The following is a 12,511-nucleotide window of genomic DNA, read 5'->3' as shown; positions in this document are numbered from 1 at the left end:
AATGTCCATCTCATACCCATATCAAACATATCACTTTTTTTTTTTTGACATTAGATATATTAGATATTCAAAGTAAGCTTTCATTTGTACTTGTTCTTTTTTTCCTACTGCAGTGATTTACAACCCAGTTAAACCTTTGTGGTCTGAGACAACATTTTTACATTTTTCAGGAATTTTCTATTCCGATTTTAATTATAAATAAACAGTATATGCAGAGTATATCCTTATAGGCTGTTCCATCAGAGGCATTAATGGTATAAATTAATCTTTGGCAATGCTATTTGCAAGTATACATTTGCACTATTTGTTTTAGAGGCTGTAAGCAGGTCAAGTACTGGTTGATGGCTGTTTTTCAGAAATAATTATGCACTCTGTCAACAAGCGCAATTGAATTGTAAAAAACTCAATTCTTTACCCTATACAAATAATGTGACAGGAAAGCTGGCATAAATCTCAGTGGTGTCTGAGGAATCTCTCACTAACACACCAGCTTCACCCAGTCAGCCCAGACATCCACACCTTTCATACTCTTCTTTGTGGGGATTCTCCATAGATGTAATGGTTTTTACACTGTACAAACTGTATATTCTAACCCTATTATTCTAATCCCCTTACTCTAACCCTACCCATAAACCTAGCCATCACAGAAAACTCTGCATTTTTACATTTTGAAAAAAAAAATATAAAAAAACATAATTTAGTATGTTTATTAATCCATATCCCTTGTGGGGGAATGGATGTAGGTGATCTCAGGTTTTACTATCCTTGTGGGGACATGTTCCCAAAATGTAGGGTTTACCAGGATCACACACAAGGGCAAATATTAAGTTTTGATGCCTTTTGAATGTAAAATAATATCTATTTTATCTCTATATTGTTGGTTACAATTGAATATGAATGTAGCTACTACACATGATTTAATTATGGCTGTGAGTTTTGGCCAATTGTAACAATAATTTTGTAATACAAATTGAAAAATGTAATCTTGAAAATGTGTGAGGAACATTATTTCATTGAAATGAAACAGCTGAAGATCTAGTTATTTAAAATATTCACAATGTAGGTCCTGCTTTAAATGTACATTATTCTTGCCAGCTAAAATCATTAGTACCATATAAAAATGAAAGCTATTATATGTAATATTATTAAGTATTAAAGCAATTATATTACTTTGAGGTGTGCTCTCATTTTAGATACAATGAGATACCATTGAAATACCATAAAGTGTAATGGGGCAATTATAACACTTTGAAGTCAATTCAGTATTATTAATAAATCTTTCTCTATGTAAATATTTTAATGGTACTATTATATATTATTGGTAGTAGCCAAGGTTACCTTTTTTTCTTTTACTTGGTCATTAAGTGATATTGGTTCTGAAAGCAAAAGTGAAAAAAACGGGGCTCTTTTTTTCTCCATAATCCTTAGTCTGAACAAAACCATGGAAAATGTATCTTTAGATATTACATATATATAGAAACCTGAGCGCGCACACACACACACACACACACACACACACACACACACACACACACACACACACACACACACAAACAAATCAGTATGTACTCACATGAGTTCTGTCATGACAGTGCTCTGAGAGATTGGCACTGTAATAAATATGACAAAGTTAATGTGTTTGGTCTTGGTGGAATAGATCTGCTACACTGCTGCTGCTGTTGTTATTGCTGTTGATTATAGCTGTATGGAGTACAGAACTTGCCACTGCCAAAATATACACAACATGCTGCCATGAGCAAGACATGCTGCTGCTGTACAAGCATGCATGAATCACCCTGTAGCAGATCTCCAAAGGTGGAGCTGGGGAAGGTGGAGGGTTTCTGAAAGAGCACTGAAAACTGCTACATCAAACGATAAGTAAGTATCTGAATGTTGAGCAGCAGGCTCATTGGTGAATGATACAGCGGGAACCAATCAACTGTGCCCTATGGAGAATGATGTGATTGCAATCAGATTGTGTCAAGGACTTATCAGCCTGTGCCATCTAGATTTTCATGACAGAACTTTGTATGAACACTGGAAGGGAAAGTTAGTAAGCAGATATCTTGGCCATGGACGTTTGAATTGACACTTCAGACAACAAAGGGAAGACTTTGGATGTATGTCAGGAAAGGAATGACCAAGGTTTCTTGTGTATGTGTACATGAGAAAGGTCATGTAAACTGGAGCTGGTCGCTGTGTAAATGAGAAAAGTATTTGGAAAAGTATATTTGTTTGTGCATTTTTCATGATTGTGCTTTAAACCTGACAACTGCTAGCTGGATGTTTTCTGGCACTTTTTGTCCTCTTAGTCTTCATCATTCCCTTTCTGACCTTTTACACTTCTCTCTGTCTCCCCTGTGAGTTTGTCTGGTTCTCTCGAAAATATCATTTCTAATGCCACATATGGTACCTGTACTACCTACAAACTAGAAGCTTACAGACAAACAAGCGGTGGAGGGAAAAGAGAGAGACAGAGAGAGAGAGAGAGAGAGAGAAAAATGTACAGAATCAGTCCCACAGGGAAAAAAAGTAGAGCAAACCAACTAATATTCAAACTGCTTCAGGTTCAGCACCATGGACAAGGACAGCTGCTCCATATATGCTCAGCTCTGAGAGTGACCTAAGAACCCTGGACAGTGGCCATGTACCCGCTGAAAAAGTTTTAGGAGTGCCAGGAGTTTGGTAGTTATAGTGCCAGGAGTTTGGTAGTTATAGTGCCAAACAACTGGAAAAATATATTATAAAACAATCTCCAAAACTACAATATAATGAGGATAATAGAGAATTGCACTGGTCAAAACAATCGAGTCTGTACAACAGTAAATGTAAAATTGTCTTGTCTTGCGTTTTCTCTTCCTCTTTCTCATAGGCTGGTTGCATGAGCTGGGTAAACGTCTGGGTACCCCCTACTTCCTGTCTCCACTTGCATCCCTCATTCCTGATTCACTGCGCCCCACCATCTTGGATGGATTGGTGGTCAATTCAAGCCAGTGGAACGGCACTGATTTGGTAGGACATGAGTCTGTGTGGAACTCGAGCCAATGGAACACAACAGGAGTGGGGCCGATGGGCACTTCAAATACCAAACAGACTGCAGCCGTATTGGAAGGTGGGCCCTCGATTAGGAGTTCATATGTGACGTCGCTGTACTTTGCTTTAAGCAGTCTGACCAGTGTGGGTTTTGGCAATGTCTCAGCCAATACTGACTCAGAGAAGATCTTCTCTATCTGCACCATGCTGATTGGAGGTAAGTGCAAGAGAACACATTTACAAGTTTTTAAATGATTGTGAGGTTTGAATTTAAAATGTTTTACTATAGAGATTTGTCGCTTTCCAAATACTGATAATTAAATGTTTTAAACCCCTAAAATTAAGTGTTCTTTTTTTTTCATGATCAGCATAAAAAAGCAAATCTTTGCTAACTTTTTATCAGTTAACAAGAATACCAGTGAAAATGTTCAATCCAACAGTTATTTTGAAAAATATTAAGATTTAGATCATTTAAATAAAAATGTAAACCATTTAGTGGGGGGAAAATCAGTAAATGTTCACTGCTAAATCTGGCAAAATCTTAATTTTATTTTAAACCCATTACAAATGACCATTCATTTTTACAAAATACAAAACTTCATTTATTACAAACTTTACATTAATGATAAATAGAAAGTACAACCAAAATATAAGCCAACACCCAAAAACAAAGATCCATAATTTTAAGGAAACAGTTTTGATAATCAGCTAATGAGAAGCAGGAATTTCTGTACTTATCAATAAAAAGAACCATATGTTGAAGGTTGAAGATGATTTCTGTCTGCTGTGTAAATATCATGTATACTGGGACAAGTGTATACTTGAACCCCTCTGGTAGAATCCTGCTCTCGGTTCCCTAATCGTTGTGTTAAAGACATGGCTTAATAAGTTTCCTTATAGCTTGGGGGATCCAAATGTTCCTTCCGTTATCTTTTCCACCCCTACCAGACATCAATATTCAGACAAATTATCTCAAGCAGTGATGATGACACTGGTTTCACCGACAGGGTTTAGATTAAACCAGGATTAGACCTTACTTCAATTAAGACATTTAAGTAGCTTTTATAAATGTGCATTTGAAAAAAAAACATTACTGGTTTGCATCTTGAGACAAAACAATGGCACAGACATTATTTTAAGGTATGTCAGTCCAAGTTGCTTTCAGTTAAAACAACTCAAACATGCGTTTTAGTCTGGGACTAGAGTTAAGCCTTGTCTGTAAAACCAGGGGTAAATGATCAAGCTAGAGATCATGAAAATCATACAAATTGGTATGTAATATTGCACATTTAGGATGGACTGAAAAGCATAAATCAGCTAATCTGGTTTTATACAATACCAACACTATCAAAAATGTCAGGTCATTAAAAAAGGAGTCACTTAACCTTTTTAGTTAAATAATTAAAAACTCTTTAAAAAACAGATTATAATCTATAACAAAAAGGAGAAAAAAAATCTATATTTCCCATATGATTGACCAAGATAGTATGCTTCAAGGATTACTGAATAATACACTTACAAAAGGGTGTGATGGGGGTTTATGAGCACGCATTTGAGCTTTAAAATTACAGCTTGGACTGTGTAGATTTCACATTACATGCAAAGAAGCCTACAAGACCACTAGTCCACATCAAGTGTGCTAATGACTGCATTTAAACTTCCTTTAGACTTCATAAATTTCCCAAAGGACTGCATTCTCTATAAGTCAAGACAGTGGTGCATTTACTTTATATGAGTCTTTAGTATACCATCAGTGACTATTAAGTTTGTGTATCCATGTGACCTCATTTACTTTTAAACTACATTTCCCACGGGGTCCATTCTTAGAGCACCAACATTTCCTTTGACCATGTTATTTATTAAGCTTTGCTACTTATTGATTATCCCTGTCTTTAACACATTTCCCCAGTGGTCTATGGTTTATTGACCATCTTCGGTGCTGGGTATATACAAATTGTAGTCCATTACTGAATACCAGTAACATGATTACAAACTGTTGTTAGTAACGTATCTATTATATTACACATTTTAGGTGATCTGACTTTTTGATTACTTTTAGAATACTTTTGACCTAACTTGTTTATAACATTGATTTGAATTGAACAATCTTGTACCATATTAATAAAAAATACAAAGATAAAGAAAAATTATTACATTTTTTGTTATCAAAAACATGAAGTGCATTAAACATTACTTTACGTCACCATTTCCCTAACTAGGGTTTGGGAAGGAACTACAGGTGGTTCATAAATTTATGAAAAAGCTTTATTAATTAAATCACAAAAAAAGTTAAATTATAAGATACAAATAAATAAAAACAATCAAAATAAAACACTAACTAAAAAAGATATTTAATATTTTATTTGTTTATGCTGTGTGGCCTCTCAATTTTTTATGTAATTATAGTTGCCTGGCTAGTGGCCAAACTGTGTGTGCAATTCCACAAAAGTTTTAAGAAAAGAATCAATGAATTGTTTATAATTTACTGCCGTTTTGTGAATATTAAGTAATCATGTAATCAATAAAAACATAACTATAGTCTGATTTTGAGTATTTTAAAATATAATATAATATAATTACAAGCATTTCATTTTTGGAATCTGATTAGTTACTACTTCGCCCTGGCCATTGTTTAACTACCTTAAAATCTTCAAACATATTTATAGAAACATAACGGTTGAGTATACACAGTTGTACAATATTCCTGCATTTACCTATTTATGCCAATGGCCAACATTCTGTATGTCTTACGGCATGTCGCATTGATTGTTTCATTGCAAAACAAGTGATTTGATTCAGTCTGTACTTGTTTGTATGGTTCAGAACTTTAGTGTTGCCATATTTGTGTGGATTCTTAGAAAAAGGCAGCTTTTGTTGGCTACTCTTAGCTGTTTTAACTTGACCAGCAGGATTTGACTGCCACAGAAATGGAGCTATACTTTGTTATCTGCTGGGAAAGCTGTAATGATTTTTTTGCGGCTGCATGCGCCCCATGTGGATTCAAAGAAGATGTTGTGACAGTGGACTGAATTTTAAGGCATGTCCTCTGGGCCATGAAGAGATAGACACAGGCTTCATTGCACTTAAGAGGGGCAAATGAGCCTGGCTCAATCCATGCACACTCACATACGTGCACACTAAATCCATGTGTCACCAAATCCTACCACTAAGGGCCATTACTGTCCCAGCCAGCTGACAGCTGGGCTCCTACCCACACACAGAGGGTATTTGGGGAACACTGATATGCCTTAGACAAAAATTACCATAATTACGGCAAATGATTGAGCATACTGTGTATTATATTAACCAGACAACAATATGATATTCACCACTCAACCCAAAGGAAATATTTCTCAAAGATTAAACTTATTTAGCTTAAGTTGGTTAAAATTAGCTTAGTTTACTCTATCACAACATCAGTTTCATGCCTCATGTTGTTCTACATCTTAAGGATACAAAACATGTAAAGATGAAAATATGATTTAAAAAAAAGAGCTATGCAATTATATTTCTTTAATTTCCACAGAATATAGAAATTCATACAGGTTTGGAACAACATGAGGGTGAGTAAATGATGACAATTTTTATATTTTTAAGGTGAGGTCCCCCTTTAAGATGTTTGTCCTAAAATTCATTAGGAGAAATAACAATAGAAAGAAATGGTTACGAGGATAGCATGATAAAATGTGGATACCACTTCATACTGGTCGCACAGTTTGAGACTAAATAAAGAATAAATAGAAATTCAATAATAAATTGAATCTCAAGAATAAAGAAAAAGTCTTCAAATAATCTCACTGCTATATTGGAGAAACAACTCAGCAAGAGTGCTCATTTCTCCTTGCTACAAGAATGAGGTAGTTGAAACAGGTTTTAATAGCTCATATTTCATTTTGTAGCCCTATTTGCTATAAATTTCAGCACAAACCTCATCCAAGCACTCAAAAGGCATATAACCCAGGTGCAGCCACTTGCTCTGAGTGCAGTTCTTGAACAGAAGAGCGGCATGCAATTTCCGCAACAATTTATGTTGACTTCAATTAACGCTCCATGAGTACTCTCCAGTCCTTCTTGATTGTTTACACTCATGTTGGCAAAGTTCACAATGTTAAATAACTACATGATAAAGAGTTTGGTGGTGGAGTGAAAATGGTTACACTGAACAGAATATACTATGTATAGGAAAAGTAAACACTAAAAAGATGAACAAAACAGATGCAAACCAGCATGCTGTTCACTGACAATGAAATCAAACAGGAGAAAGAAAACAGACTGAACTATGTGCATATGACCAGATGTATCACCAGAGGCCTGTTGCACAAAGCCAGTGTTATTTGCTACCCAGGTTGGGAATAGTTTAAGCTAACTTTTTTTTGGACTTGAGATGAATTGGTTTACATTGTCATGGTAACTTTCGCTATAATGCTAACCTGCTCCGGAGCAGGTTTTATTTTGGGTTAGCGACTGCAAATCAAAACTTGACCAATCAGCTGTGAGCAAAGTGACATATATGAGATGCAATAAGGCCACTCCCCCTGTATCTCTCACTTCAAATTAAAGCAGTTTACAGTGAAAGAATTTTAAAGACAAAATTGCCAGTCTTTTGCTGATAATTATATAATACTTTTATATTATATGATTTGTAATTACTTTTCATTCATAATATATTCGTATAATTATTATGTTGAATTGACAACTAATATTAAAGTTTGCATTTAAATGAATATAAATATATATATATCTCTTGCACGAATTAAATCAAACTGACACTTTCCATGTTCCATATTATTGGTTGTTCACTGTAGATGTTACACTTTCAGGTGCACGTGCTTAATCACAATCTCTGGATCAAACCCTGAGTTTACAGAGAACATTTATATTGAATGTTGTGAGCCCGCTGAACCTGAACTAAGCCAAGTTGGATTTGCATGGTTTTGTCAACTCTAAACCAGGGTTTGTTCAGCTAGCTTCATGCAACAGGCCACTTAAAATCGTTCTTGGATGAGATAGGGTGAATCCAATCACATATGGAGATCACAAAGACTGGAGATTACATTTGTGGCATAACCATGAGCTCATCCTGATGCACAAGAGCAGAATGATTGACCATCATTGCAATGGAATATTGGTTCTAAATTTTGTTATCTAGGTGTAAAAAACTAATTACAAGTGATTCTGGAGAGGCATTTTAACACCACATGTAAATGGAAATCTGTCTCTGGGGTGTTTTACACAACACCGTTTTCAACTAAAAACTTTTCATGCATTTTGGCTGATCATTTAAATGACATTGCCGTTTTGGGGGCCTGACAACAAACTTTTTTAAAACGGGTTTCAAAGATGGCCACCGAGTGAAATGACTTGTCTTAAAGGGACTTTGGTTCAGTCTATGGACCGTAGTCTTTCTTTACAAAGTGACATCGCCCACTACTGGCCTGGCACTCATAATACAGCATTTTAAGTCGTTTTCACGGATCTGTGTGAACAGAGATTGTTTTGACAACGTTGTCGCCTGTACGCGAAAAATGCAAAGGCAGAACGTTTCCGTTTTTAGTACATTGCTGTTGTGTAAGCGGATTCACTATTTCTCTTTGTAAACGGCTGACCATGTGTGATCAGAAAACCACAAAACAACTCCTCTGATTAGTCCTCTGATAGGTTTTACTGCAAAATATAAATCATTACGCTATTAATTTGAAATATATTCATTTGATGATATACAAGATACATGTATAATAAAGTAATTAGACGTAGTTCTCTAAACTTTTAAACTTTACGCTTTAAAATTTGTTCAGATGGTGTCGAAAAACACTTTACTATTTACATTCATTTAAGCCATAACTGACTGTTTACTAGGATACTCACCAAGACTTTTTTGACATATATATTTTGAGAATTTGTAAAAGCACAAAAAGATGTGAAAGAGTGCTCAAGTTAGTTATTCTTGCGCTGTCTGAGAGGCAACTTTCTGGGCATGTGCACAAAACTTTCCACACAGTCTGCAATGAATTGAGTTTCCTTTTTACATCTTCTTGCACCTGAATATTTAAATTGCCAAGGCCTAAATTGTGACGATGCATGTTTACATTCATGTTCTCACAACATTGCATTGTTAGAATTCATAAAAATGTTACTGGCCAACTGGCATTTGGTGCTCGGCGAGTGTTAATTTTAGGACCTGTGTGTGAGTATGTTTGTATGTGTGTGTGTGTTTGTTTGTGTGTATGTGTATAATTGTATATATATATATATATATATATAATTTTTTTTATTTTATGGACCTTGGTGAAAGAAATGAATTTCCTGAATATATGAATTAACATTAATATAATCTAATTTTGATGGATTTTAATTATATATCTGATTTTGTCACAAAACAAAGCAAAATAATGTCATTGTTAAAATTCATTGTATAATCTCCTTAAATGTTTGCTTGTTGTGTCTCCCACCAGCACTGATGCATGCCGCAGTCTTCGGTAACGTGACGGCCATTATCCAGCGGATGTACTCACGGCGCTCACTCTATCACACTCGTACCAAAGACCTCAAAGACTTCATCCGCGTGCATAGGCTGCCCAAGGCTCTCGCGCAGCGCATGCTGGAGTGCTTTCAGACGACATGGTCTGTCAACAACGGCATCGATGTCAGCGAGGTAAGGGATTTCAATAATCTGTGTGCACACATGAATAAACTGTCAAAACAAGTTCACAATTTATAAATATTTTTACTATAAGTGTGGACAGTATGCACAGTCATGTAGGTGTTATATTTGAAGGAAAGATGTAGCTGTATGAGAGCTGCTGTTCTTATCCACTCATTGAACTCTTGTTGGGTTTTCTTGGTTTCTGGATGCCAAGTTCGAATAGCTCTGTCACTTGTCACAGATAGTGTACTTTCTTTCTTTTACAGCTAATGGTCAGTGAAAGAGTTGTTTAACTTTTAGAAATAGTTGATCTTCAATCTCAGGAGGTCAAACTATTGAATGATTTGTGGGTTTGCAATTTTGTTGGCGAAGTTATGATACTTTTTATTTAAAATTTTGTGTGACTGATTAGATAAACTTCCAATTTAAATATATTTAAAATGTATTAAATATTAAAGTGGATTTTTAAGGAATGTTGACCTGATATGACACTGAAATGTACTATATTTGTAGAATGTGCCTCTTCTGAAGTGCTCTTACTTCAAGGCAATAAGTACCTCCATTCATGGCAAAGATAAAGAATATTCAATTAAAGATCTAACTGAATATTTGACCTGTTTGAGTAACACATTATTTTAAATCTCTTATAAACTTGGCTACTCTAGTACAATTCATTCGATATTCCATGACTTCCAGGTGGAAATGTTTTTAACCTTTACGGAGAGTGCATTTTGCATTCATCATTTCTCTATGTGAGTGTTACACATCTAAATAGGGAATGCTGGAAATCGAATAAACACTTGGAATTAAATATCATGCTCATAGTATAATGTTTGATGCAATTTTTAGCTACTCTATGCAACAGTTGGTTCCAATCCGCATTGCTCATTATTGGGCTTCTGTGATGTGATTTGATGCATCTGTCTAAGATTAGAGCATATTATTCTTTTCTATTCCTTTTTCACTTCACCATTCTGTCTCTCATTCTGTTTCACAATCCCTCATCTCTTTTATCATTTGCTTTATTTTCTCTGTCCACCCACCTCTCATTCACCATCTCATCCATATCTCTGTCATGCTCATAAACAAGAGATTCCATCTTAAACTCACAATGTATTTAATGGGCCCAATTCAAAACACTCGTTACATAACTCATAACCCTCTCTCTCCCTGCTTTGATATCCAATATAATATCCCATTAAAGTCCAAGTAGAAGACTGCAGTTTCTTAGCTGCAGTTTTCCTTGATGATAAAATGTGAATCAATTTTTTTGTTATATGCTTTTCAAGAATCAGAAGTAAGTGTACTTCAAAAGTACTTCTAATTAAATATCTTTTTGTCCTTTTCCAGCTTCTGAAGGACTTCCCAGATGAATTGCGGGCTGACATTGCCATGCATCTGAATAAAGAGCTCTTACAGCTGCCTCTGTTTGAATCGGCCAGTCGAGGGTGTCTGCGCTCCCTGTCGCTTATCATCAAAACTTCTTTCTGTGCTCCAGGGGAGTTTCTTATTCGCCAGGGTGATGCTCTGCAGGCCATATACTTTGTCTGCTCGGGCTCCATGGAAGTGCTCAAGGACAACACTGTGCTGGCTATACTGGGTGAGATTATACACAAACACAACCGGCCTCAATGTTGAAACAAGTGCAGAATGAATTTTTGAACAAAACCCCCCAAAAACACCACTATGACAATTTACATAATGATTTTACTAAAGATTTGTGCAGAAATTTGTTCTGGTTGCGTTTAAGAAATGCTTTTATTGTTTATTAAAAACAAGGTCCCAAATGTTCTTTTGTTCTTAAACTGTTTAATAAGAATCGTATGTTGCATTTTAAACAAGTTTCAAACACTACCAGTCAGCCTGCTGCTCAAACAAATAGATTGCAGTTCCATTCGGTGCCACTAGTAGCACTACAAATACAGTTTTTTTTAATAATTACTTACCTAATAAAAGTGCCAGAGGTAACCAGGTAAAATATTTGCTGTAAACTGTGAAAAAGTGAAAACAAAACAATTACATTCAGACTCAAATGTCATTAGTAACACTACAGCTATAATGCAAAGGCATTTTTGTGTGTCAGTCAAGATGGATTATTCATTGGCTCCTATATTGTAATTTCACAGCAATTTCAAAGCCCATTTAAATTCCTCCTACCTGTCACTATTAATTGTGCTTCCTGTGTGAGATTGAGACAGGCCAATACAATAAAAACTGCCTACACACACACATACCATCCATTAATATCATTGTATCATTTATGACACAACTCAGACATTATAAATAAGCTAAATAATGACTCTTATAAGGCACCTCATCACACAGACACATACACTTGCTCAGTGGATCTCATCCCCCCACTATCTGTAGTTCTCATTGTTTCGATGGAGGATTCCCATATAATTTTCAAGTCTATTGAACAGTAACTATCCCCTCCCCCCTTTACACAGGCACAATAGGCCCATTGGCTTCATTTTCTCATTAATTGACTTCCTTTGTTATGCATATTAATGCAGACATTATATGTGAGATTCAGCTACTGTTGATGATGAGGATACATACAGTTTCTTGCAAATACATGGCATGTCAAAACATACAAGCTCAGTTCCAAAATCTAGAGAGCTGCCTTGCCTAAGTAAGTACCTAATAAAGGTGTGGTCACATTTTATTCAGTGAATGTTAACATGTGGAATACAGTCATTTCAATAGGAATCCACACAGTCAGGAACTTCAAGCAAGGGTGAAAAAGTTTCACATGCAGATTTTTCTCGTATCCAAGTTGGTCAAGAGAATTTTCCATGTTGACCAACAGAAAGTGACTTCTGTGTTCATGCA

The 12,511-nt window shown here is 35.5% G+C and overlaps 1 protein-coding gene across 1 annotated transcript in view; it reads left to right on the top strand.

Annotated features, from left to right (window-relative positions):
• The window catches only part of kcnh3 (potassium voltage-gated channel, subfamily H (eag-related), member 3), a 54,014-nt gene that overhangs the window by 19,827 nt on the left and 21,676 nt on the right, over positions 1 to 12,511 (top strand). Inside the window, exons 7-9 of the mRNA XM_067408633.1 lie at positions 2,873 to 3,250; positions 9,486 to 9,685; positions 11,027 to 11,276. Coding sequence (XP_067264734.1) covers positions 2,873 to 3,250; positions 9,486 to 9,685; positions 11,027 to 11,276 — 828 coding nt within the window. The remainder of the gene's footprint in view (positions 1 to 2,872; positions 3,251 to 9,485; positions 9,686 to 11,026; positions 11,277 to 12,511) is intronic.

Source organism: Chanodichthys erythropterus, chromosome 14, assembly GCF_024489055.1.
Source record: "Chanodichthys erythropterus isolate Z2021 chromosome 14, ASM2448905v1, whole genome shotgun sequence".
NCBI lineage: Eukaryota > Metazoa > Chordata > Actinopteri > Cypriniformes > Xenocyprididae > Chanodichthys > Chanodichthys erythropterus.
Note: the sequence above shows the minus strand (reverse complement) of the source record. Positions and strands in the feature narration are given on the sequence as shown.